This window comes from Pyrgilauda ruficollis, unplaced genomic scaffold, assembly GCF_017590135.1.
Source record: "Pyrgilauda ruficollis isolate IOZ18807 unplaced genomic scaffold, ASM1759013v1 scaffold17, whole genome shotgun sequence".
In the NCBI taxonomy this organism is placed as follows: Eukaryota; Metazoa; Chordata; class Aves; order Passeriformes; family Passeridae; genus Pyrgilauda; species Pyrgilauda ruficollis.
The window spans coordinates 9,702,001-9,729,407 of NW_024515875.1; the positions used below are offsets into that span (position 1 = coordinate 9,702,001).

The 27,407-nt window shown below is 47.5% G+C and overlaps 1 protein-coding gene across 1 annotated transcript; it reads left to right on the forward strand.

Moving 5' to 3' along the window:
• Positions 1 to 3,939: 3,939 nt before the first annotated feature.
• Positions 3,940 to 27,118, forward strand: SIDT1 (SID1 transmembrane family member 1). Its single transcript, XM_041463876.1, has 24 exons — positions 3,940 to 4,016; positions 4,220 to 4,265; positions 6,734 to 6,835; positions 7,579 to 7,662; positions 7,793 to 7,886; positions 9,088 to 9,159; positions 9,521 to 9,614; positions 10,736 to 10,779; positions 14,610 to 14,681; positions 15,928 to 16,076; positions 16,672 to 16,745; positions 17,267 to 17,333; positions 17,958 to 18,031; positions 18,600 to 18,723; positions 19,746 to 19,863; positions 20,244 to 20,380; positions 22,017 to 22,125; positions 22,480 to 22,494; positions 23,291 to 23,367; positions 24,483 to 24,529; positions 25,275 to 25,380; positions 25,682 to 25,792; positions 26,543 to 26,656; positions 27,056 to 27,118. The coding sequence occupies exons 1-24, from the start codon at positions 3,955 to 3,957 to the stop codon at positions 27,116 to 27,118; spliced, it is 2,055 nt and encodes a 684-aa protein (XP_041319810.1). The 5' UTR covers positions 3,940 to 3,954.
• Positions 27,119 to 27,407: the final 289 nt, after the last annotated feature.

The following is a 27,407-nucleotide window of genomic DNA, read 5'->3' on the forward strand; positions in this document are numbered from 1 at the left end:
GGGACTTCCTCCCACTTCTCAGGCTTTCCTGTGTCAGAGCATTAATCACCAGTGTTTTTATTTCCCTTCCCTTGCACTTCTCAGAATAGATGGGAAACTTTATTTTCTTACTGAGGATGGTCAGTCTTCATAACAGGTCTTCCAGAGAGGCTATGGAGTCTCCATCCATGGTCAGCTGGCTCTAGGTGATCCTGCTTGTGCCCAGTTCTGGTCTCCCCAGTATAAGGAAGGTATGGATTTACTGGAGTGAGTCCAGTGCAGAGCCACAAAGCCAATGAAGGCACTGGAATACCTCTCCCATAAGGAGAGGGCTGGGAGGGAATTGTACTCATTTAATGTACACATACTCATGGACAATTAAGAAAGCCTGACTATTTGCAATATATGCATAACTCATGTCCTGGGTTATGGTCTGTATTTGTGCAGTCAGTGGAGAAGAGAATTTCCCAATCTCTGGCTTGTATTTATGGATAGTTGAGGATGAATAAGGCAGTAGTGGTATTTGCTGTGAGTTTGATGTGAGCTCCCCATTGCATTGAGCTGAAGTGCTGAGCCCTAGAGGGTTCACAGAGCCATGTCCAGCCTGAGGCAAGTGAGAATCACTTCACCTGTGGAGGTGGGCTTGCTTGAACTGTTCCATGGGCAAAAAGTTGCTGGACAGGTAGCTGAAATGTGTCCTTTCTGCAGTGATAGTTATTTTCCCCATGGGTGGAGAATTGTTCCATGTCCTTGCAGGAGACTGGCTTGACCATTTTGTCTTGATGCTCCTTAGATTTGTTTTCTTGTTCAGTTCCAATTGCTTCCTTCATGTCCTCATTCCCTGTCACAACAAACACCAAGAAACAAGCAGGAGCTTGTTCAGCCCAGTCCCTGTGTTTCCAAGTCACACCAATTAGTTATCTTCCAATGCTGCTGTGGTGACATCCTTCAGGTGTTTCTTGTGTGTTTTGCTTTGTGGTGCTGTTTTTCTTAACTTTGTTTTAGCACCTTACGGTGAAATATACTTGGAAACAAAATTGCATATGTATTTCTTGTGACTGGAAGGAAAAACTGGAAAGCAGGCCAGAAGAGCTTTGCAAAGGTTTAGAAGCCAGAAGGCAATGAGAAAAGATTCTAATGTCTGCTCTTCTATTTCAAGGGGCTTTTAATTAAATTGTTCGGTTGTTTTTTGTTTTTTTTTGTTGAAGACCTAATGTTTTTGGAATTGGTGGGTTTCAAGGGGGTTTTAATTAAATTATTTGGTTCTTTTTTTTTTTTTTTTTTTTTTTTGTTGAAGACCTAATTTTTTTGGAATTGGTGGCTGTTGCCTCTGTATTGTGGTGATAATGTCAGGAAAACTGATGATTATAGCTTTCAGAAAGGTGTTTTGTTCTACTAGATTCAACTCCCTTGTGAGCCTAGAATCACCAAACAAGAATAAATAGGAAACTTTCTTTTACTTGGAATTGCAGAGGTAAGTATTTTCTCTGAAACTGGTGTCCCCAGGGTAAGAATAAGCTGCTGTCTCTGATAACTCTCCTTCTTCTAGCTTTCTAATTCTGTATGTTCTTTTCAGAACATGCTGCCTCCTTGAACCTTTACTGTTCTGGAAGGGTATAAAATCTGTGAATATCTGTGAGAAGTATTTTACCGATCTAGTGAGAGTCCATTATAATCTTTCAGGACGTGGCAGATTTAAAATGTATATATATTATCTACTTAATATGTTTTCATTATTTCAAAGCCTCTAGTTGAGATGGACTGTTTCTTATCACATGAAGAATATCTGTGAGAAGTATTTTACCAATCTAGTGAGAGTCCATTATAATCTTCCAGGATGTGGCAGATTTAAAATGTGTATATATTATCTGCTTAATATGTTTTGATTATTTCAAAGCCTCTAGTTGAGATGGACTGTTTCTTATCACATGATGAGTTATGCACTCTTGTATTTTGTATTCTTTATCAATGACTGTAGTTCTGGAGAGGGAGCTGAAAGGATGCTGTTTTCAAACGGGAATGATGATATTTCCATGTGGTGCAGACAAACTTCTTGCTTCTCAAATAGTGAGCTAACGGTGTTTTACATCACATCTGCAACCATGTGATGGCCAATGATAATGTAAGGAGAAATTTCAATTGCTGGTGTAGTGGGCTGCATTAAAACCCTTTGTCACAAGCAGCCTTTCTTGTCCACTTGAGGGCAGTCAGCAGTATATTCCTGTTTTGTTAGGTGGGATTATGGTTAAAATGGAATTGTTTACATGAGAGCCAGGTGCTAATCTGCTTTTTCATCCTTGGCTCTTGCTGTCATCTTTGTGACTTTCCCAGTAGTGTTGATTGAGTTGGGCACGTAAGAGTCCAGGCAAGAAAATTCTTAGTTGTAGCTTTGGGTCTTTGTCTTGTGTGTCCACATCTTTTTGCTTAATTTTTGTAGGATAAGTCATGTAGGTTGCTCCCAACAGAAGCTACTGAAGTCTCTTATGTATTCTGCATTTGTCCACTGTGTCTTGTCTGACAGTCACCTCTGACCTGGGCACAGGGCTATGATTCTGGACTGCAGCATCAGCAGAGAGGCACTTCTGTAAATGATTTCTGAATCTTATTAATTAGTCTAGTGATAAACACTGCTGATCTCCCTGTGCATATTGTCAGCACCTAGGTCAGACTGAGGAAGGGGGAAAGGCTTCTCCCTCCTAGACTTGGAGCTGCCTTGTTCTCTACCTTCAGCTTATGCTCTCTTTTCCCACAGGTAGATGCAGTGCGGGTGTACGTGAACAGCAGCTCCGAGAACCTCCAGTACCCCGTCCTGTTTGTAGTCCGCCAGCAGAAGGGAGTGCTCTCATGGCAGGTCCCACTGATTTTTCGAGGCCTGTAAGTACTGGAGGCTCTTCTCTGTGACACACTCCTCTAGCAGCCTCCCTCACCTGCTGTGTCTTGTAACCTGCGTACACTGCAGGGCTGTGGTCCACTGTGGTACGCTGTTGGTCCTTGCTCACTGCCAGCTGGGTGTAGGAAGAGCAGGATTTGATAGATAACCTCTCACTTGGCAGCCTGCTCTTGGCTATTAGCTTCTCAGATATGTGCACACAGTACCAGGGGGTTGTCTGCAGGGGATCTGCCTGTGGCACCAGTCACTGAATGTACCACACATCGTTGCTGTCATTCCACAGTTGCCTGCCATGTGTGCAGGTAGTTCCTGGGCTCTGGTTTGGGACAGGGTTTGAACAGGCTATTGAAAGAGCACCGTAGCTTCTGTGTAACAGTGCATTTGGGGCTTCTCTTTCTTACCTCAGGAACATCTAAGTTAAGTTTATTGTAGAGGGTGGTTTGGGGCTGCTTCCTCTTCTAGAGTGTTATTGTTTTGGGGCTGCTTCTTTATGAAAGCAGTGCTGCTTTGTATCTTCATTGACCCCAGAGCTCGGTGGGCTGCAAATAGAGAATTTTCAGGCACCTTAGTCCATTTCATATGTGAAGCTTCATCCTGTGGCTGAATCCTGGTGCCAGCAGCAGATATCGTGCAGTGTTTTGCCTGATGCAGGTGATGGGTACAGCAGTGACTGTCAGTGCTCTCTTTGCCTCCACTAAATGGCAGATATTAGAAATCCACAGCTGTCGTGGGCATCCCTGAGGGAAAGTGAAATGTTGAGGATGACCAGTCCCTTGTGCAGATTGCAAGAGGCAACAGAGGTGGAGCTTGAATGCTGAACAAAAGAGTGAATGCTCCTGAGCTTTTAGATGACAATTTCATTTATGTAAACAGAGGCAAAATGATGCCATTCTTAGTAGTGCTGAAAAACTTCCTAATTGTTCTCTCTCTCTTTCATATACGACTTTCTCTTCCCTCCTTTCCCTGGCTGTTGTAGCTACCAGAGGACCTACAAATACCAAGAAGTGAGTAGGACCCTGTGTCCCTCTGAGCCAACACCTGAAACAAGACCCTCTGACCAGATTATATTTGTGGACGTCGCTTCCATGGCACCGTTCAATATTGCATATGAGCTGCTAGTCACCAGGCTGGAGAACTTCCAACTTGAGTAAGCTGGGGTGTGAGAATACAAATGCAATTTCTTCATGTATCACTTGAACATCACTTAAGGCACTTGGTCTGTCTGCCTACTCTTCCCTTATTTTTCCTTCCTAGGGGAAAAAAAATTTCTTTTGTTTAATCTGAGGGTATTTTGGGTGTGTTCCGGTTCTAAAAGTTTTAGACTTCAACATTCTAGCATTTGTTTTGTAGGACCAACAAAGCCTTTAACTTCACTGCCAGCCCTTCCCAGCCCCAGGTAAGGAGAATCCTGTGTAGATTACTTGTATGTCTTACCACATTCAAGTGGTTGATGTGATTGTTGATCTTTCTATATGAAATTTAGAGTTATATGATAGATATATAGTTTAATGAGTTATATACTAATACAGTGAAGAATCTAGAAAATATGAAAGCTAAAACTTAAGACATCAGTATGTCTGTTAGTTCAGAAGGAGGCACATATGAGCAGCACCTCCAGCTGAACAGCTTTGTTTAGAGCTGCAGATATGAATCCTCTCTTGAATGAAAATGCTGTTGGCAGTAACTGTAGAGATATAGGAACTTGTAGGGCTAGGAGGGTGTGTGATTTACCCAGGCTTCTGGGTCTCTGTTTTTGTTGTTGCTTTCACTGTTAGTAACACCATTTAATTTTAGGTTTTGTATTACCAGGCATCCTAGCTAATCCTTTTTGCTGACAAATGTCTTAATCTGGTTTGCAGATTCATGCAGTGTTTTATACTATAGAAGCATAGGGAATGATGGTGACTCTTTGTAAGCACTCATTACTTAGGATTTTGTGATTTGAATATAGAGTGTTTAGGATGTGAAATGAACTTTGTGACTGTGGTCTGATTTTTTTTTTGTCACAATTAATAATACAAGATTTATGACTTTTAATTAATAACCAGGTGTATAGAGTAGAAGACTTCTTCTTAATTGGTGTAATGCTGAGGTTTTTGTAAATCAAAGTATTAAGCAGTCTGCAGGGGAAAGAAAGAAAAAAAAAGATGATTTAAAATCTAGATGGTTGTTGTAAAAAGGCGTAATAACTGAAGGAGATGTTGTCTGGAGCTCAACTTGTGCCTGAGGGCAGAAGCAGAAATTGGATATGCTTGTATAGGTGAGAAGTGTTGGCTGGATGTGTTTTTAACACTTGCAGTGTGTGCAGCAGAGAACTGCTGGCCTCAATGCCCTTGTGTTAATTCTGTACCTTGGTGCAAGCCTGGCTTAGACGAAATTATAGAAGAGTCCTCATGAACTAAAAGGTGGTCCTCATGCCCCTAAAACTTTCCAAGGGGAAAAAGTGCCCCTGGGAAACCAAGGAGCTCAGTCTGCCCGTGTCCTTGCTTGGTGCAGACGAAACGTGCTCTGCTGAGGAAACTGGCTTGGTGAGTTTGCATTTGTAGGGACTTGTGGTTGGAGCCAGTGCTCCTTCAGCAGGGAAGGGACCCTGCTTGGGGAGGGGTGCTGGGAATAAATGCTTTAGTAGAAATGGGCAACTTGGAAAAGGCTTGGGTTATTTCCTGCTTGTCCCTGCCCTCCCACTTCGGGGAGGTAATTTCTGGGATTGGCATGGGGAAAGAGAAACAGGAAGCAGCTGGCCCTTGCTCAGCAATAAAATTTATGTGCCAGAAAGGGAGCTCTACAGTTGGGAACGTCTCAGGTGATGGTTTTGGAGCAGGGGTGTTGGTGGCTTCCCGTGTGGCAGCAGTGGCTGCCTGGTGACCATATGGAAGGGAGGAAGGTGGCTGGTGGCACTCCTCAGCCTTGTGTCCCTCTGAGGGGGTATGAGGTGCCCATCAGCCCCTTGTGGTAGCTGTGGCTTGGAGCCTGAGCTCTCAGGGTCTGGCCTCCAAGTGGGGTGATGGGAGCCCTTGCAACAAGCATCCTGCTGGGGCAGGCACAGGAGCCCCACTTCTCCAGCAGCAGGCTGGGGTAGCGCATCAAACTTTTACTGAACAAATATACAAATAATGATGTTGCCTGGGACATCTTTTGCCCAGATCTGAAAAACCAGCTTTTTCTAACCCCACAAACTCTCCTATGGGCGTGCTCAATGAAGGAGAAGCCATTCTTTCCCCCACAGGAAAAGTAGAAATATTGCCAGATATTAGTGTCTCACAAATTTTTTTAGAGTTACAGCTGAATTATTTTCAAAGCTCAGGTGCAAAAAGAAACCCCAATTATGCTTTGCTATCAAAGCAAACAAACCACCCTAAATCCTACAACTAATATCAATCATTTATTTATTAAACTCTTGACAGATTTTCAGCCATTTGACCCAATACTGTTCATGGTCTGTCTTTAGGACAGCCCATTTGAGAAAGCTCTGTGATGTTTTCCATCTATAAAAGTACAGCCAGCAGTATGGAAACATCCGGAAATTGCTCATATCAATGTAAAATGGAATGGGGTGTAAATGAAGTCACTTTAGCTTCATCAGGTGGAAAAAAGCTTAAGGGAGCAGAAGCTATGCTGTATTTTGCTCGTTGCAGATGTTTGTGCCTAATAGCATACTGTGCAAGGGGGACAGTTGCCTGTATATATTTAATCTGCTCTTCTGCAGTGTAAGGTTCTAATATTTGAAATCTGATTTTTTATGAAAGCCATCCACATCCAACCCCAAAGCCCATCTAGGGCTGTTGAGGTAGCTTGGGATAGTGTTGAAGATACTGCCAAGGGTGATTTCTGGCTCATGACTCTTGTACTCTGCTTTCTCTGCAGTATTTTCTGTACAAATTTCCTCAGGATGTCGATTCAGTCATTATTAATGTGGTGTCTGATGCAGCCTACCCGTGCTCAGTTGTCTCTGTCCAGGACATTGTGGTAAGTCTGAGCAGAGAAGGGTAAGGAGCTGCCTGCTGGAGCTGTGTCCAGCTCCAGCTGGGCCCTGAAGAGGGAAAAGCCCGAGGGAGAGCTTTGCCCTGGTGGTGGTGGTGAAGGGAGCCCCTGAAAGAGGAATGAGAATTCTCTGGGAAGGAGGCCAAGACAGAGATGCTGAGTTCAAGCGGCTCATATGGAGACTTTTGTTGTAAATAGATGAACAAGCTATTCCTTTCTAGCCTATCCCTAGGGAACACATTCCACAGAGGGAATAGATGTCTCCCTTGTGAGGTTCCCTGCTGCCCTGTGATATGGGTCTGTCTCTCCATGGAGGGTGTTGGGTGGAATGTTGGTAGCTCAAAGAGGGGACAGTGCTGCTCTCTTGACTCTCCCCTGGCTCAAGGCAGCTTGGGGAGCTTCTGATTTTCAGACACACAGTGTCTTTCTTCCTTTCCAGCTCGAGTTCCTTTCTATATGTTTCATCTCCTTTCCTGGGGTGTTCCTGTCATGGAGGTTGGCTGTTGCTTGCAGCTAGGAAATAGCCCCATACTTATTCCCTTTTCCCACCTCCCTGAGTAATGTAGGGGGCTGCAGTGTAGGAGCAGACAGAGATGCAAGATGTTCTGTTCCCTTGGATACCCCATCTGGGGCCTTTTTTTGTTGTTCTGTGCTGTGTTTTCCAGCTGGCTTCCTTTGAAAATAGTTTGGATGTTGTCCCTGGTTTAACTCTTAGTTGTCTGTTTTAGTGCCCAGTGTATGACCTGGACCATAACGTGGAGTTCAATGGAGTTTATCAGTCTATGACAAAGCAGGCAGCCATAACAGTGCAGGTGAGATGCTGATTTGTGTCCCAGTGTTTTCTAGTGTCTGTGTAGCAGTTAAAACCTGATCTGTGGGCTGTTGGGTGGGAGAGGCTTTGTGTCTCATGGATTTTCTGTCTTCTTCCATCCTTCTGTGCAGAGAAAAGATTTCCCAGGTGAGCAGTTCTTCGTTGTGTTTGTCATTAAGCCAGAGGATTATGCCTGTGGGGGTTCTGTGCCTTCTTCAATTCCTGGTAAGTTGTTCTGGGAGGTGGATTTGATTGCTGCATCGGAGTGATGGAGCAGTGGGTGTCTTTTGGGACCTTCCTGTGGGATACCACTGGGTGATTATGTAGGTCTGTCTTATCCAGCTAGTTGTGAGGAAGAGTGAAGTATCAATTTGATATTGTTGGGCAGATTAAAAGTCTTGATAAATGCAGGAGGTGGCGGGCTAGTACAGTGCCTGGTATGTTGGGGTTATGTGCTTTTCAGCAGCAGCACTGGGGCCTTGGGAGACACTGGAGTCATCCAGGCAATGCTGCTTCCAGCTTTTTGTTTGGTTCTCACCTCTGCTCCCTGCTGCTATATTATCCTCCTGTCTCCATGGAGTCTCAGTTCCTGCAGAGAGCATCTTCTCCTACTGCTATCTTGGGATCTGTGACTGCTCTGAACTTGGGGGAACAGGAAAAATTGATAATTCTGGGAAAACAGTTTTACAAAAGGTTTGTTCTAGTGTCTTTTCCAACCAGAAAACACTGTGTCCACTTGCTGGGCAAAGCAAAGTCTCCACCACTCATGTAGTGACTGTAACTGGAGTGGGAACATTCCTATTCTCAAAGCCCCAAAGCTTTCTCTCTATAGAAGAAGCAAGACTGCAACCAACAGATATATTGGGCTCCCTCAACAGCTTTTTACTACTCCCCTGCCACCTTTCTGCCCCAGTTTTCCCGAAAAAAAAGAACTGTGCCTTTTGGGGTGTCATTCTCTCATCCTGAGGCTGTCAGCAGAGCTGTACTGGCCAGGTGTGCTAAGCCCTACAGAAACAGAGTGAGTTTCTAGAGTGGCATCCTGCACAGAAGTGTTTTGCTCACAGAGATTTGGCCAAAGGCAAAAATGGACTCCCACTACCTGTAATGAGAGAACCTCTCCTTTGGGGATTAAATGAATAGGAGATGCGATGCCTTTGGGATTCAGATATCCAGACTTAAGCAATATATGGAAGGCTCAAGCAGGGATTTCTAGTCTGAAAAAAAGTTTGTGAACAGGGAGGAAGGGGGAAACATTTGGGAAAGGCTGTATATTGATAGATCAGACAACAGTTTAAAGCAAAACCACCTACACATTTTAGTGAAAAGCCAGGCCCTGTTGTTTTTTGCAAGTTCAGAGAACCAAGATCAGTGCCAGGAATCATTAATCTTGATTGTTTTTATATTTTCTGTGCACTGCACCTCACAGGAAATGTTAACCGTACCTGGAACCTGCAGCGGACAAAGAACCTTCAAGTGACGATTGTACCCTCCATTAAAAGTCAGTGTCTTTGGGCAAAGCAATGCAGCTTTACAGGGGAACTTGGCACTACTGAATACAGGGGTATGACTGGGCCAGCAGCCTCTGAAGGAATGGAGCAGACAGCACCAGCAAAGGAGACAAAATCACTTGGAGCATGCTCCCTTCCAGGAAGGGCTGTGTGGCACACCAGCTAGTACTGGGGGTGAAGAAATGGGGGGAGATGGTGCTGAACAGGTTCTGTCAATTCCTTTTGAAGAAACCAAATGGGTTGGGAAGGGCTCTTTAGGGCTGGGCATTTTTACAAGGTGAAGGAAGAGTGCTCTTCCTGAGAGGTGCTATTCCTGCTCTTTGAGCTGACTGATCCCTTCTCTTTCCTCAGAGTCTGTTTATGTCCAGGCCATGTTCTTCAGCTTCCTGAGTTTCCTCTCCTTTTACCTGGGCTCAGTGGTTGTTGCTTTTGTGCACTACATTAGGTGAGTCAAGGGGTTATAAAAGAACAGCCTTTCTGTTTCTTGTCATCAGGGACACCACACCCTGCAGAAAATTTGGGATGAGTGGGGTGGCAAGCATCTAAGCAGAGCAGCTGAAGAAGTCCATGACTACTCAGTGGGCTCCTACTGACCGTCAGCCAGAAAACACTTCTTCCTCTGCTATGGGGACCATGGGAAGGATGATAATCTAAGGGTCTGCCCTCCCAATCTTGTAGTGCCCCAACCCTGTGTTTTCTTATATAAGGACATTGGGCAGCAAAAGGTGGGAAATGTGAAGGGACCAGTCTGGGATATGGAGTGTGAGAGCATGCTGGACTGAGAACTGAAATAAGTGACAGTGACACAGATTGGGCCTCGGAGTCCCAAGAATGCTGGTTTCCTTCTTTACCTGCCTCCCCTGCCCCAAACTTAGGTGTCTGGGCTTGTGTTGAGAAGAATGTCTGCGTGGGCATCGCTTAACTTCAAGACACATCAATGAAAATACATTTAATTGGAACAATTCAATGAAATTACTTAAGTGTGTGTTCTTATTTGCTGATATTTTTCTGTGTTGTGGGAATATGTTGGTAGGGTTTTTTTTTGTTGGTTTGTTGTTTTTTTTACCATCTTCCTTCTGCTTGACATCTGCATTGACAGACGTGATATGGGCTTCTTAAGCATTGTGCTAATTAGTGCCTCTAGATCCTGCTGCTCCTTGAGTAGATTAATACATGCTTGGTCCCCTGAGCAGGGAAGATGGGTTTGGAAAGATGGTGTGAAGGTCTCTCCCAACATACTGAGCTGTGTAGGATGGGATAAATCATGGAAATGATTGTCCTGCCTCTGGTGGATAACTGAGGGGATGAAAAACCACTCTGTTGCTTTGGAAGTTAGAGAGGTGGACAGCAAGCAATCATGGCTGAGTTGTGTATGGTCAAAACAGTGTTTTTCTTTTTTGTTCTTATGTGTGTTTGTTTCTTCTGTGGTTATTTTTGTTGGTTTTATTTGGTTTTTTTTTTGAGCTTGTGCTACATTTACCTTTTGGTGTCCCAGATAATCCTGCCATGGCTGGCAGGTGATGAGATTTGTTGGCTGGCTCATGAGTGCTGTCTGTTGCTTTGCAGGGTTCAGAGGAAGGCTTCAGCTGGGAGACTGAGCCCTGAGCATGGTAAGGTCTCTTCTCTGTCGTGTGACAGCTTTGAGTGAAGAGCACAGGCCTGGGCCAGGCAGAGGACAGGCTGTCAGTCGAGTACCTTCTGTCCTGCAGCTATCTTCCCTGGTAGCTCATACAGACTCTTGTGCTGAGGAGAGATGTTAGAGCTTCCTCTCTGCCCTCACAAGAGGGGGCCTTTGAAGCCAGCTGCCCTGAACCTGGTCCTGACTCCTACCCCTAGGAGCTGTGTTTTAAAGGGGTGGAGGAAGGCCAAGCCTTGCCTGGACCTGGCTACAGGCTAATTGCCAGGTCTGCTGATTTTTAAACAAGGCACTTTTGAGTGTGTCATCTCTTATGCTTTAAGAATTCCTCTGCCTGGTTTAAGCATGGGGTCTTTTAATGTTTTAATTGAATTTAAATGTTGAATTGTTTTTCACTGGACGTTGCAGACAGCCAGGTGAATGAATGACTAACAGAGTTAGGTAGTGGTGTTTATGATATTTGTGTTGGCATTGGACTCAGTTTACTTTGTGCTGCACCCACATTTCCACAAGCTGCAGCCTTCTGCCTCATAAAAACAGAGCTGCATCTAAGAAGCTGCCAGTGAAAGATGGAAATTTTTGTCATGTGGATGGGGGGCACTGGGAGTTCTAGCTTTCTGGTGAGTTGTAGGAGTCTTTTCATTTTGATTAAATATTTAGTGCCTGCAAAGTAGTTCAAAGCATTGGTGCTGAGGTCATTTGTACCTCTCTCCTGGAGGAGGGGAGCACATAGTCTTGGCAGCATTGAGAGGTTCTTGATTTGATGTGAGCAATTTCAGTCTATCCAGTCTGCTACATCCCATCAGATAAGCATGGTAGTATAACTGAGCTGTGTTTAAAGGGTCCACAGTGGAACTTCACTCTGACTGGCATTAATTGGCTTAATATTTCTGCTGAGGACCTGGGGACATTTGAATTTTTAGACTTGTTTTGTCAGCCACTAAGATTCACATGTACCCCTGTATTTGGAGTACATGTGAAAGAGTTTTTTTCACAGCATGTACAGGGAACTGTAAAAACGTCCATAAATATAATCTAATTTTATATCATTTGGGATGGATCCTGCTGTAAAACAGGAGCAGGTCTTAGGGCACTGGAGCAATGGGAAAAGTCTGTATGTTGGGGAGTTTGAGTAAGCTGAAGGGACCTGTCCAAGGCTGTGAAAGAGCTCCAGGGTCCTGACAAGGAGCCACTGTCTAAGACAAGGAGGCACAGTCTCAGCCAGGTGAGACCAGAAGTCCCAGGGAGTGCTGCTGATGCTGCAGCTGAGGTTTAATGTGCTGAAGCCAACTTAGAAGCTGCCTTCTAAACTGCCCTGCTGAGAGGTGGAAGTTAAATTCTGGTGTTTGGAAAGTTCCCAAAGAAGCTGCAGGGCACTGATGCTGGATTTAGTATGGACCTGGAGAGTAGAGAATTGGGTTGCTTAGCAGGGAGGACTGCTGAACAGCATCCCTGTGGAGGGAGAGAGGAGCACAGTTCCTTCGTAGTTTACAGCTTTCCTCCCAGAGGCACCTACTGCTTCTGTGGCCTGTCCTTTCCCTTGTATTCCACTGCCACTTCACACACCTGGCACTGCATGTTGCAGCCACGTCCTTTCCTCTGGGGAGGAATTGTGTCCTACCCACACGCTGTTTCTTCATCTATTGTCTCTTCAGGGTGTGTCTGACTGATGCTTATAAAATGGTAATTAGCAGCTTCCCTGTCTTCCTGATCAGTGGACACACTAGCTTTCTCTGTTTTTTTTTTCTTTTTTTCTCCCCTTCCCACCCTTTGGAATGTCTTTCTCTCCCAAGTACCCCTGGTCTTGCCTTCTTCATTACTCCCTGTTCCTTCCCACCAAGAAACTGGATAGAAATGCTCAGTAATGTGTCCTTGCCATTGGTCTTGGAATGTCCTGACACTCCATGTGCCTCTTTCCTCTTCTTATTCATCTTATGTCTGGCTTCTATGGTTCACTTTTTTTTTTTTTTTAATCCCATGACACACATTCCCTTCCACATCCTCACTATCTGGTGGAGGCAATAGCTGGAGGAACCACGCCTGGTGTGGTAGATTTACTTTGCTGACTCACTCTCGCAGTGGGAAGTGGGATGGAAATTAGTGGGTGAGCTGGGTTCAAAGTGGCTGTTAGAGACAGGGCAGAGTGCCTCTTCTGCTTGGCTTGCCTGCTTTGTCCAGATTAAATCTTTGGTAACTTGGGAGAGAAGGTTGACAGGTCACTTGAGAGAATAAAGCCTGGGCTAAAATTAGGAGGGAGTATCCTTGTGGAACAGGACTGACAGGCCTAGGAATTGTGCTTGTGCCTTGCTGCTGTGAACATAGGGAAATGGTTTTGCCCTCTTCCCAGTGATCTGGATTTCCAAATGACTTTTAAAGCAACAGGAAAAGCTTCCACGAGAGAGGGACATTGGATTGGAGGTGATGAGTAGAAGCTGCATCTTGCTCGTGCTGCAACCTACAACATCCTGCCAATCTCAGCTCAGGGCTCAAGGGCTGTCACCTGGGGACTGCAGTGGGCCAGAGCCCTCCCTCTGGTGCTCAGTCATTGCCATGTTCACTTCTGATGCTCCTCTGAGCTGTTTGTTTTCTCTGATAGAGGGATGGAGCAGGAGCATGAAGGAGCCAAAATTTGAGACCAAGTCTTAGCCCCCATCCCAACAAGCACAGCAGACGTGCCAAAGAGAAGCAGTAATTGGGACTTGAAATATCAAATATCATTGCTGTATGGGTGCTTCCCTGACTTGGGGTCAGTCAGGGACAAGTTTTAGATCTCTCTGTGTTTGTGGCTAATGAAAATGGAGTAAAACCCTTCGCAAGGTGTTACAGAAATGCCCAGAATTTCCAGTTGGAAAGAGGGCTCTGCCTGCACCTGCCAGTTTGAGACCAGTCAGGTACTGGGAAGCCAGAGATGCAGCTTGGGAAGCCAGGGCATTGCCAGGCTGCAGTGAGGCTTTAAATACTATGCCACGTTCTGCATTGCTTTGCCACTGACTGACCACATGAGATTGTTGCAGGGATAAAGCTTTAAAGCAACTTAACTTGTGTCGCTGTTTGTCACTACTGGAAAACATGATCCTGTTCCTGCTGCCCTTGCTTCCCTCCCTTTTGTGACTGACCTCTCAGTGAAGGGATTCAGCTGGCCTTGTTTTCTGCCATGTAGGTCAGCTGCTGAGCTCCACCATTGGGAGCAAAAAGAGGGAATGTGGAGGCAGGAGAGCACTCCTCCTTGCTTCTTATATGTGGACAGAAGGCAGGGTGTTCCTAGCCCTCAAAGGCTTGCCCTTCTTGTCATCAGCACGAGATCATTACCACTTTTTACATAAGGCATTTTTTTCTTTCTCCTTGATTGGTTAAAATTATGTAGCAGCTGTCCTGCCAAAGTCTGTGACTCTTCCAGAGATAGCTGAAGGCAGCAGGATTTAAAGAGATTTGAAGACTTGCATGAGATGGGGAAAGAGAAGAACTAGAAATTCAGAAGGCTGTTAAGAACATCATGAGACTTGCTCTAAAATTTAGGAAGCCTGGCAGCCCCACAGTGTGATCTGTGCAGGGTGCTGGCGGGGGGCTCCTGCTGCCAGTCTCACTGGCACCCTGTGTGGGGAGGCTGAAGGGAATGGGTTTCCTTCACACTGCAAAATGAGGGTTTCCCTTTTGCACAGTATGCTCTAGAGGGAGACTGCCATCTGTTTAGAGAAATGTTCCTTTTCTCAAGCCCAGCTCTTCAAGCTGTTTGTGTTCACCTCAGAGGTGTTTTGAAGCACTGACATCAAACTAACTGTCCCTCCTGGGTCTGTTTTACTGCAGGATCTGGGATGATGACTTCTTCACACCCCATCTCAGCCAGCACTCCTGAGGGAAGCAGCTACGGTGCTATTGGTACAGTATATTCCAGAACTGGGGCACAGGGAGGCTTCTCCCTGGGGTGGAGCAAGGCACTTTTAGGGTGATTTAACACCAGAGGAGAATAAAGCTGCAAGCTACTTTAGGAGTGTCTTGCAGCTATTAAAAAAAAACCAAAAAACAAAACCAAACCCAAACAACCAAATTACAGATTGCTAGGTTCAGGTTGCACTTTAGGGAAAAGCAACTACATAATAAAAGTGGCAAATCTGAAAGAGGTACCCCAAAAGACTGTCATTTGGGAATGTGTCTTAGACAAAGCTACAGTCACTTGAGAGCTGTGGGTGACAGTGCTGCTTCAGGCAGGACATTTACTAGTGACTGAAAAAGGTCCCTTGCAAGCAAGCTTCTAGGAGCCTTTTATTAGCTCACAGCCTGCCTTTAAACCAAAACATACCTGTCCCTGGGAGGCTGAAGGGTTGTGTGCCATAAAGCAAGACACAATCAGAGTTTCTTGTCCCCAGGAGTTTCACTAGGGAAGAAATAATGTCATACTGACAACAGGTGAATCATGCCCTGGAGGCAGAGGAGAAAAAAACTTCCTGAGGGCTTAATGGCCACTTTACCCCTCCTTCCCCTTTTTCCAAAGAAATCTTTTAAAAGCATTTGGGAAATGAGGAAGAAACCTGTGTTTTGCCCATACCGATGTGGGCAATGAGCTGGGAGTTGCCCAGCCTGTGGGAAGTGCAGGCAGGTCCTGCTAACCTGTATGTGACCAGTACAGGGATGCAATGGGAATAAAGCTGCTACACTGCTTGCTTTGAAAAATTGACTTTCTTCTTTGTCTTTTGTTCTACAGTATTTTTAGAAAAGCTTAGATATATATAAAGTTTACATAAAATCTGAAGGTTAACTTAGGTGAGTGTGGTTTTGACCCCTAACAGTCTGCTTCTTTCTCTAGGGGTGTTTGTCTTGTCTCAGAATTCCAGATTTCAGAGCCTGGGCTAGTAGAGAGTAGAAAATGTTAACAGATGAAAAGTAATAGAATAAAAACAGAGTGAAAACTAAAATGCTGAAGAGAGGGAAAGATAATGGTCCTTGAAACTGCTCTTAGCTGAGCACCTAAACTTCTGGAAGGTTTGGGATCATGGAAAAATTTTTCCTTGAACTGGCCCTATCGACTTGTCAAAGCACCAAAGCATCTGGCACAGCTGGATTCTTGCTGTGCACAGAGGGATGTAGCCTTTACCCTGCCTGTCTCCTTCTCCCCGCTGCGGCCCAGACGAGTCCAGCTCCAGCGGTGGACGTCAGCTGTCCTCCCCGGAGCGCAGGCCCCCGGCTGGCTCGGACACAGACAGCTCCGTGGAGGAGGAGAGCGACTTCGACACCATGCCGGAAATTGAGAGTGACAAGAACATCATCCGCACGAAGGTACGGCTGGTGCTGGGCCGTGGGCACGTCTGGGCCGTGACCAGGACTGGTCACTTGAGTGAAATCTCAAAAATCCTGTTGCCTTTCAGGGTGGATTTCATCTAATACAGCTGAGTGTGCTTCTTAGTCTTTTTTCAGTTACTGGAAGTTTTCCCACTGTGATAAGAGTGCTGCTGAAGTGAGCGCTTTATTATGGAAAATCAAAATGTATTGGACTACTGAGAAAGGAGGAAAATGCCCAGAGTTCAAGGAGGTGTGAAGATAGGGAGAAAATAATCTGCAGCAGCAGGTGGCTATTTAGTACAAGTAGTGTGACTACAGTGGATGTACAGAGGGGCTTTAAGCCAGCAGCTCTCAAACACCTCCTTTTGTCATCCTGCGCTGCTCTGTGTGGCTCTGTTGGAGCCATTTCTGAATGTCAGAGGATTTTGCAGAACTCAGTCCCATAGAATCAAGGGCCACAGTGAGTTCACTGTGTAAAACCAGTTCAAATACCACCAAGCTGCAAATATGTCAAGATCTTCTACTGGCATCTGTAATCTACATTGATTCTTTTGTGTTTTCTTCCCTCTTTCCCCACCTGATAATGTTTTAGGTGTTCCTCTATCTATCAGATTTGTCCAGGAAAGACCGAAGGATTGTCAGCAAAAAATACAAAATCTATTTCTGGTAAGGAGAAGCCAAACTGGTAAGACCCAAACTCTGGACCCATAGTCTCTGGTTGTGGAGTCTGTCTGCATGCCTTTCTTCTGAACCACTTCTGAACTACCCTCTTGCCCATTCTGACCCTGTTCCAATCAGTAACTGCAGATCCCACGTACCTCAATAAGGATATTTGTGGACCAGTGCGCACATGATCCTGGCAATGGACTCTGTTTTGCATCATTTGCTTTTAACCGTGGTAACAACCAGTGCACTGAAATGTAATGGGAAGGAGGAGAAACTGGCACTCAAACACATGAGCTTGCTGCCAGCACTCTGGCTTTTCCTGTGCCCTTAGCATCTGCCTCTGGTTTGCCACCTGTGTGCATGAGCACACGTGCTCCTCTGCATCAGGGCTCACAATGAGATCGTAACACCAGAGCAGTGAGGTGTGCACATTCCTCCACGAGCACTGTGGGCCTTTCTTCTGGGTGTGCACCCCTGGTTTTGGTGTGTGTGTAACTGCTGCTGCTGTCTCCCCTCTGCAGGAACATCATCACCATTGCGGTGTTCTATGCCCTGCCGGTCATCCAGCTGGTCATCACATACCAGACGGTGCGTTTGGCTCCATGGCTGCCCCGTTTTGCTTTAAACTTGCCCTGTGGTTGTGTTGTGCAAGGGTGACAGTCACAGTGAAACTGGGATCACCCAGGAGTTCTGCTCTGTGTGAGGAGCAGTTTACCTTAGCTGCTCTCGCTGCACTGTGTTGATGTTACAGTGAGCTTGGCTCATTGGGCTTGCACTTCTGCTATTTCTGCTTGGGAAGTGGGAGTGCTGCTGTTTTCCTGATCAGCTGATGTCTCATTTTGGGTCCTGCTTCATTTTAGAGACAGGAGGAATGTGATGTTATCTCTGAAATCAAGTAGTGTTTGCTGTGATTTCTCCTGCCTTCTCCCAGCCTTTGCTATCCTGCTGTTACTCAGATATCTGCAAGCAGGTCTATTAGTGGGGGGTTGAGAGCACACAGTGTTTCCTCTGAAGACTGTTATCAGCTTTGTGGCCCTTGACAACATCTTGTCCCACCCTAAAAGCTTTGCTTGCAAGACGTCAGTACTCCCCTGTGTGGGTGCTAGGCTGTGTCCTGGTATGCCTTGTGTTTGTGCCGTGTTTGCATGGGGCAAACCCCCCAGAGCAGGGAGGATTTGCTAATGGCAGGCCTCCCACCTGCTCTCTGTCCAGGTAGTGAATGTGACTGGCAATCAGGACATCTGCTACTACAACTTCCTGTGTGCTCATCCCCTTGGCGTGCTGAGGTGAGTGAGCCCTTTCGTCACTGCATCTTTGTCTCGTACCTCCTGAGTGTTTGTGCTGTGTCCAGGTCTCAATTTTATAATTGCCAGGCTCACAGTAGCAGTGTTGATAAGACCACTGGGAGTTTAGGACTCTGATCTTTGTGTTTTGCTCAGCAGCGCTGCTCTGTTGCAGTGAGACACACTCACCCTAGAACTTGTGGCTCCTGGGTGCCCCTTGCAAGTCATTGGCACAGCGATGAGGTGCTCCTGTGCTCTATAGGACACTTGTATCCAAGGAGCAGCAGCTCTGCAAAGAAGTTCAGATCAGTCCTTCCAGTGTAGCATTTCTCTAAATTAATGTGTGAGTGCAAAGGAAGCCCAGAGTTGGGAATCTCTCAGAAGTGTTAAATTAACTGGGACAGGTGAACTATTTGAATTAAATTGTCATCTGGAGAGTTAGATTGCAGTTTGGCAGCTGCTGAGGTGGAAGGTGGTGGAGTGGGGGAGCAAAATGGATTCAGCTTATCACAACCCAGGGTTCAGCTTCCTGCTGCTGTGCTGCCTTTGTCTTAAACCTGCTTTCCTGCAGTGCCTTCAATAACATCCTCAGCAACGTGGGCCACATGATGCTGGGCTTTCTCTTCCTCCTCATCGTGTTGCGCAGGGACATCCTCCACCATCGGGCCATGGAGATGAAAGATATCTACACCCTGGTAGGAGGCTGGATTGCCTGGGGCTGAGTGGAGGCAGGGAACATGGAGTGAACTCAAAAACCAGAGTGGTACACAATGGGTTTCTACTTGTCTTCCTTGCTGGAGGGTTGAATCCTTCTCTTTTTTTCCTCCTGTGCAGAAGGGTCAAGGTGGGATGCTTATGTTCCTGCACACCCCAGTGCTTTACTGCTTACAGTATGTCCATGCTGCAGTGGTGGTGACCCAGCCTGGGCCTGTGAAGACAAGGAGATTAATAGAGGAAAGAGTCCCATGGCTCTGGCTTTTCCTGCAGTGCTTTCTGTGGAGGAAGTGGGACAGCAGGAGTGTCCCAAGATGCTTCTCTTTATAGTGAAGTTTGATTTGTCTTACACAAGAGCTGCTTATGATAACTCAGAGGAATTTGGCTGCCTCAGTCTCTGAAGCAGAGATTCTTGTAGCCAGAGCTTGTGTAGTCTCTCGTGGGAGAGGATGGAGAAATCTGCAGCCTTGTGGGCAGAGTTGCTGGTGGTTTCTGGAGACAAACAGCTCTGTTCTCATGGGCTTGGTAGCAAGTAAAGGCACTAGTGATTGTAATGGTCTGCTGCTTGGGTTTTCAGGTGAAATCTTGGCAAAATTGTGGTGGAAATGACTTCTCACATTGGCTGATGGGCTCTACTCAAGAGCTCCTAAGACCCTGCTGAGCACAAGAGCAATTCTGGTCAGTCCTCTCTCAGTTTTGGGCCGGATGTAGCATAGCATGAGGTACAGGACAGAGATTTTCAGTCACATGATGTCAGTACCAAGACATTGAGGTCTTCAGATCAGACCTTCCAGCGTGATTAGCTTAGGTTTGCTGCCTGTGGATTCACCTGGCTATGCCATGTATCTAAATCCAGAACCTGTGGTTGCACCCAGGACACTGTGCTGCACTGATGACTAGAGGAATTGTATAGGAGTTAGGAGGGATGAAGTGATGGAGAATGGAAGCTTGCCTGTGATCAGGTCACTGAGGACACTTATTAAACAGCTCTGCTCTCTTCCAGGACTATGGGATCCCAAAGCATTTTGGTCTCTTTTATGCTATGGGCATTGCTCTGATGATGGAAGGGGTGCTGAGTGCCTGTTACCATGTCTGCCCTAATTACTCCAATTTCCAGTTCGGTAAGCTGAGTTTCCTTTCTCCTTTTGAGCTGGAGCTAAGGATTTGCCATGTTCTGTCTCTTGCTGAGTTGCTCACATTTCGCATCTCTCTACCCTTGCAAGTTTCCCTGGAGTCTGCCTGTTTCAAAGCTCAGTCAGGAGGTTGTGATGCTCTGTGCACACTTATTTTCTGATCCCCTTTAGTTTTTGTTTCCCCAGAGCATGGAAGATGTGCTGCTGCAAGGTGGCAAAGCACAAAGTGCTGTACAGTGTAGTGCAGCCGCAGGGCTAAACCCAAGGCTGGCAGGCACAGATCCCTGATGCTTTTTGTGACCTTGGAGCAGCTTTCTGGGGCCACTGGCAGTAGGTGTTGACACTGTTTCTGTTGTGTCCCTCCACAGACACCTCCTTCATGTACATGATCGCAGGACTGTGCATGCTCAAGCTCTACCAGACCCGGCACCCAGACATCAATGCCAGCGCCTACTCCGCCTATGCCTCGTTTGCTGTGGTGATCTCCCTGGCTGTCCTTGGAGTGGTATGGCTCCCTCTTACTCTGCTGCTTCTCTGGGATGGAGGTGGTGTGGCTGGGAATACAGCTGAAGTGCGAAAATAACTGGGGAAAGCTGCAGAGTAGGATAAGAGTGTGTCAAGCAGCTGTCAGCATTTGAATTCTCAGTTCTGCTGGGCTTTCCTCCTCCCTTCCCCTGAGCTTTCAGGTAGGAGAAGAGCAGAACAGTTTCCTCTGGATGGGCTCTTGTTTTGGGCTTTGCCCACCACATGCCATCCTTCTCAAGAGCAGAAATTCATGCACCCAGATGTACATGTCCCAGTGCATAGATGGTCTTCCTGGGACATGATTCACATTGGAGGAAAGAGGGGTGAGGCTGGCTGGGCTTCCAAGACAGGTATCTTTTACCTGTTTGCTTGTGCCTATTTCTCCCCTTTGGAATACTCCATGTTGTTTGTCACAGCCTCTGCAGTTGATTTTCCTATCTCTGGAGAGGAGCAGGGCAAGGATGATATATGGGGGGCTCTCAGGCAAATTCCTGGAGTACCTGCCAGTAGAAGGGCACTGGAGCAGAAGCTGCCAGACTTTGCCTGTTTGCTCACAGCATTGCAAGTACTGAGCTGGGCTCACCAGGATCCTCAAGCTGTGCTTTTCCTTGGAGGTCTCTGCTTCTCTTCTTTTGAAGGACTCGTTTTCATTCATCAGTAACCTGGCAAAATCCATGGAATTCTTGCTCTGAATTGGCAGCTAGATGCCAGTGGGCTGTGAGCTCCTCACTACCACATAATGCAGAGGTCTCTGTTTACAAGACTGTCTGTGGGATAAGGCATGCAGGAGGAGCTAGTGACCTTGGGACTTCCCAAGAATCTCTTGATAGGTGTAGTAGATCTTGACAAGGTTCAAAACACTGAGACTTCATTGTGGATTGCTCTGTCTTCTTTTGTGGGATGCTTTGAAGCTGTTCAGTGGAGCTTGAAAGCAGCATGTCTCCCTTGTTCCATTCATGGATAGGTGGCTTTTCCACTTGCTTTTTGATAAAAACCCACAGGTTTTTATCTCTGCTCACACAAAGTGAAAATTTCAGGCAAGTGCTTTGCCCCAGGGTAGGGAAGTGGTCACAGCCTGATGGCACATCAGAGTTTCTGGACTTCTTATTGTATGAATGAAAAATTAGGATTTTAATGTAGCGTTAACCTGTGCTTGCAGGTTACTTCCAGTCCTTAAATAAAATGAAAATGCACCGTAGGAGCAATTGCCTGCAGAGCAGTTCTGTCCTTTTTGGTCTACTTCAGTACAGTTGTTAAAGTAATGGTTGGTTCCCTGACTGCCTTTGTAAAAATCCACCTCCTAGCCATAGAACTGCTACCCAGCTCAGCAGAGAGCTTGCTTGGCCTTGTATTTCTGCTGAGCTGGGCCAGCTGCTGTCCATCCACTCTTGTCTAAAGGAGCATTCAGAAAGAATGGTCTCCTCTCCAGGATGCTGAGCTAATCTTGCTTCTCTGGACTTCATTTTGAATTTATACATCTGCTTTCTGGTTGGAAGATTTAGCGGTTTTTTCTGTGTTCAGTGAGGTTGCTTAATGTCCCATGGTGATATAGCCCAGGAAAGGATTGTCCTGCTGAAAGAGGGCTCAGTTTACTTTTAAAATATCTTTGCTTTCAGGTGTTTGGAAAAAATGACATGTGGTTCTGGGTTATTTTCTCACTGATCCACGTTTTGGCCTCACTGGCTCTCAGCACCCAGATCTACTACATGGGTCGCTTCAAGATCGGTGAGTGCTGTGACCGAACCATCTCCTCCTGGGTGTGCGGTGCCTCCTGTCCTCACCTGCCTGTGCAGCACAGTCCTGTGGCCCCTCTTCCGGGCTACCCTCTCCTCTCATCCATCTGATGCTTTCCTGGCCTCTGAAGTCCTTGTGCTCCTGATTCCCACTGGGAATCAGCAGGAGCTGTGTGGTGGCAGGACTGCTGGGCCCTGAGGGAGCTCAGTTCTCCCTAGTGCTGTGCTCGGAGGGGGGACCTACACCCTGTCATGGGGTGGGGGGGAGAGGGTCTGCTGGGGAGCCTGGCTCTTGTGCTCTGCTTAAACCTATTTCTTCTTCCTCTTCTGCCCCTGTCTGCCTCAGATGACCCTGACTCAGGTAACCACAGCTTTCCTTTTTCCCTGTAGAACTGATTGTGCTGAGCTGTAGCAGCTAGGGATTGCATGGACGTGTGTGGGGAGGCAGGATCGTGTGCCACCTGGGGTCAGCTCTTGGGAAGTGAAACCAGTTTGCCAGCAGCACTGCCAGTCCTGTTCCTTGGCAGGAGGGGAGTGATCCAGCACAGGAGAGCTCAGATCTTGGTGCAGGAGCCTTTTCAAGCTCTGTGTTGTGGCTAAAGAGGAACATGTGTATTCATGCATGTTTGTCCATCCCTGCTGCCACTGATGGCTCTGCATTGAAGCTTCTGCAATGATTTTGAGGGCAGGAGTGTCTTGAGTGTGCTCTGCCCCTCTAGGACCCTCTAAAGCCTGTGGGACATGTTTCTGCTGTTTCCCTGCTCTGGCAACTTGTTCCATGGAAGGTGCTTTTCCCCCTTCCTACATAAACACACACACACACAAACACACGCACCTCTCTTCCAGAGATGGGATTGCAAAGCCAGCCTCTTTACACCTACAGGCAGGGCCTGTGTGACTTCTGAGCAGTGCTAGTGTAGAGGGGGTTTTTAAATTTATTTTGGTTGTAAGCTGTTGCTCTGGCCAACTGCTGTCTGCATCCTGCGGTGGATGCCCTCCTGCTCAGCACAGAGTGCTGTGCTTCCAAAGGGCAAGACATGAATCTGCTGACACCTTGGGCTGTCTGTTGTCAGCTGGTGGGTGTCAGCTTCTTCCTCACAGGCATTTTAGAGCTCACTGTGCTGGCTGTTCTGGATTTCTGTCCTTTCCTTTGACAGACATGGGCATATTTCGGCGAGCAGTGATGGTGTTGTACACGGACTGTATCCAGCAGTGCAGCCGACCAATGTACATGGTAGGTGACTTCTCATCCCAGCACCCCTCTGCAATTCCTCACTTCTTCAGGCAACGTGCAGAGGAAAGAGGTGGGGCTGTTTGAAAAAGTGGTGGTCCTTGCTCCCCTTGTTCTCCTTCCCCCAAAATGGTTGGGTAAGTGTAGGTCTCTGCTGGAGCAGTTTACCCCCAGTCTCCAGGCCTCCCCTCATCTCAGCCTTGGTGAATAAAACATCAGAGCAATGGTGATACAAGCATGATAGCATTTGCCTTTGCACTTGCTCTCTGGGAGCATCCATTCAGAGGAGCAGGTACGAGGCTCTGTGCAGTGCAGCCTCTCTGGGGAAGGCTGCAGCTATTTTGGGTCTGTGGCTTAAGCAAAAGCAATTGCCATTTCTGCAGCACCTCAGGTCAGATAGCAAAAAGTTAAGAAAAGGTGGCTGTTCCCTTGTGTCCCACTGATTGCTTTCTCCTTAGCAAAGAGTGCTAATTAGGGCTTGAAGCCCCATGGAGTTTTTATCCATAAACCTTCTTAATTTTTTATTTATTCTCCCATCTCTGAATAAGCAAACTTGGTCCACTCAGGCATGAAGTAAGCCTGGCCAGCCTGAAACAGCCACATCATGAAAGCAGCTGTAAGCATAAATGCACATGTCCCACAGATACAATCCTTCTGCCTGCTGTTGTTACAGTGCTTCCCCAACTAATGGTGAGATGGCAAGGAAAAAAAGGCTCCCTGAATATGTGCAGGATGCTGTCCAAAGCTTCCCCTGCTACCTCTTTCAAGCACGTCCTCCTCTCTGCAGTAATTGTTTTGTAAAACAGTGGGAAGGAAGGAAGGAATGTAACTAGAAAAACAGTAGAAGCAGTGAAAGGATTCACAGAACCTCCTGAGGTTGATCCCTTAAATGCTGAGCTTGTCCTTCCTTAGATGTTTAGTTGCCTTGCAACACTTTCTTAAAATTTTTGAGGGTCGGAGAAGTTTCCATCCAGTAAAAGCTCCCACAGAGCCAGGTGCATGTTTGTTTGCAGGAGCTGGACTCCAAATCCTCACATAATGCTCTCCTGAATTTCTGAGGCAAAGGCCTTTTTGCATACTCTTTTCACTTTATATGATCTTCAGTGTCTTTTCTCCAGGACAGGATGGTGCTGCTCATCGTTGGGAACCTGGTCAACTGGTCCTTGTAAGTACTGGCGTGTTGGTGCTTTGTGTATTTGTGCAGGATTTGCTACTGGGACACGGGTGGCCTGGAGTCCTGGGGAGATGCAGCAGTGTCTGTGCAATGATCCTGTGCTGGGGCCCTTCTGGCATGTTTTGGCAGGCAGATCCCTGGGGTCCAGTGCACACTAGAGCTACATGGAGCATCCCCTGAGCATTTCAGCTTGGGGTGTCTCATGGCTCATGTTTGAGGAGCTTGTGCAGGTACTGTGCTGCTGTGTTGTGCCTCCCACAGAGCTGGGAGATCTCTGGCACAGCCAAGGTGCAGGAGACCTGGCAGGCACTCAGTGACAGAGCCTGGCTGAGCAGTAACTGCATGGGAGGGATCAGCTCTCGGAAGAGACCTAAAATCGTTGCCCCAGGCTCTTGCTTTTCACTGAAGCTGCTTCTCAGGGACACGCCTTCTGCCAAATGTACAGGTCTAGGGCCAGATCCTACCAAAGGAGATGTGTTTGGCCATGGAAGCAATCCAGGGCCCTTGCCTGTCCTCTGGGGTCTCCAATTACTTCAGCGTGTGACCATGGCTAAATTTCCTTGGCTTGGAGCAGAGGCAAACAGTGCATTTCCCCCAGGGAATTGGGAAGCTGTGGCACTGGTGCTGTGTCCTGCAGTCCTGGTGGGGGTAGAACAGTGGGTGGCTGTCAGTTTGGGGATGTACCCTGTCCCCAGTGAAAGAAGCTGCCTGATGTCCCTCCTGTCCTCTCTCTCAGTGCTATCTTTGGGCTGGTGTATCGGCCCAGAGACTTCGCCTCCTACATACTGGGAATCTTCATCTGTAACCTGCTGCTGTATCTGGCCTTCTACATCATCATGAAGGTAATGGGACAGCTGTAGCTGTCCCTGGGGCTTCTGGCTCCAGAGGGGAAGGGATGGGCCTTTTTTCTGGCTGCAATTTGGGTTCCTGTGGTGCTGCAGAGGGGTGTGGAGGGACCTTTGTGGGGCTATGGGTGGGACAGGGTGTTGGAGAGGGATGGTGTGCAGCCATTTCGGGGGTGGCTGGGCTGTATCTTTGGGGGGTGGGCAGCCCTTCACAAATGCAGGTAGTACAGGCTGCTGTGTGAGCCCTGTGCATGGCTCTGTGCCCTGGAAAGAACTCAGGCTGTGTCCCTGTCTGCAGCTCCGCAGCTCTGAGAAGCTCCTGCCCATCCCCATGTTCTGCATCGTGGCCACAGCAGTGGTGTGGGCAGCTGCCCTCTACTTCTTCTTCCAGACCCTCAGCAGCTGGGAGGTAAATTTCCCTTTTACTGTTCTTCTGTCCATCTCTTTCTCATCATCTTTCCTTCCTGGTGCTTGTTTTGCACAAAAACTACTCTGGAGATGAGTCTTGGGCTGCTCATGGGGAGCTGAAAGGGTTTAACTCATTTAGCAGACTTGTGAAGAGAGCATGGGAAGCTGTGCTGAGCCAAAAATGACTGTAGCTGTGTAGGGGCTGTTCATAACCAGGTTATCTGGAGGTGACTGGTCCTTCCTAGGGGACAAAGGAAGAGCTGGGGATCTGGAAGGAGAACTGGAAAAATCCTGACCAGTGCTGGTGGAAGACATTGCTGGAGCAGATGGCCACCTGGGGTCGACCAGGTCAACCTGCCTGGGGTTGTTAGGGCTCTTGGTGACCTGGGATGCCATTAAATCCTGACTGGGTGCCTTCTAACAGGATGTCACATCCATCTCCATGGAAATGAGGGGCTTGTTGCAGGGTGGTCTGGTGGAGGCTGTGCAACCTGTGCTGTGCAGGACCTCAGAAGTGGAGAGCAGAGGGTTTCCCTTGCATGTGGGTTGTGGTTCCAGATCCATTTGGAAGTCCAAGTATAACATTGTGTTGTTTCTGGCCTGCCCGTGCCACATTTCTGGCCAGCACAGCAACTTTTCCTGGATGCTGCTTGGAGGATTAAGATAGGGTAATCCCTGTAGGGTCTAGTGTGGCCAGCAAGGGCCCGGTAGGGGTGGATATCAGGTCCTGACCCTCTGCCTGCCCTCCTAGGAGACTCCAGCCGAGTCCCGGGAAAAGAACCGGCCATGCATCCTGCTGGGATTCTTTGATGACCACGATGTCTGGCACTTCCTCTCCGCAGCTGCCTTGTTCTTCTCCTTTCTGGTGAGTCCTGCTGAGCCTCCCACTCTGCTGGATGGCCTCACCCTCTCCTTTCACCTTGCTCACCTCTGTGCACATGGAGCTGTGCCTGCTCCAGAACTCCACAAAAGTGCCCCAACTCCTCTGCTTGGCTCTACCTCCAAACATCCTTCACAGTGGGATGCTCCTTGTCAGTGGAATCAGGGGTCAGGCTTTCTCCTTTACCTTACTTCTCTCGCAGTGCCTTCTGGCCTCAACTTCCTTCTGGGTCACACAGCTGTTATGGGGAAGCTGGGGGGCTGCTGCTGTGACCAATGACTCATGGATTTGTGAATTCCTCCCATAAAGGCAAGGCCTGGGTATCTGAAAGGAAGACCTCCCTGGCCAGCAAGACCTGAATCTGGCTTGCACTTTCCTCCTCAGGTCCTGCTGACCCTGGACGATGACCTGGATACGGTGCGCAGGGACAAGATCCCAGTGTTCTGAGTCCCCAGGGACAGGGGCGCAGAGGTGTCCCAAGCCACTCAGCCAAAGGCACTGGGCCAATGGTGTCTGTGGAGAATGAGCCTGCTTCCATGGCCAACAGCCCAGTGGGAGCAGGGGCACTGGATCCCCCAGCAGGCATGGAGGGGTGCTGTGGCAGTGAGGTGGGACCAGGAGGGAAGACGCTGTTACTCCTTTCCTGCCGCATCCTCTGGGGCTGGCTTGATCCAGAGGCCAAGGGCCGTGCACAGCCCTCTGGCTTGTGGGTGCAGTGGGTGCTGGAGCCAGTGAA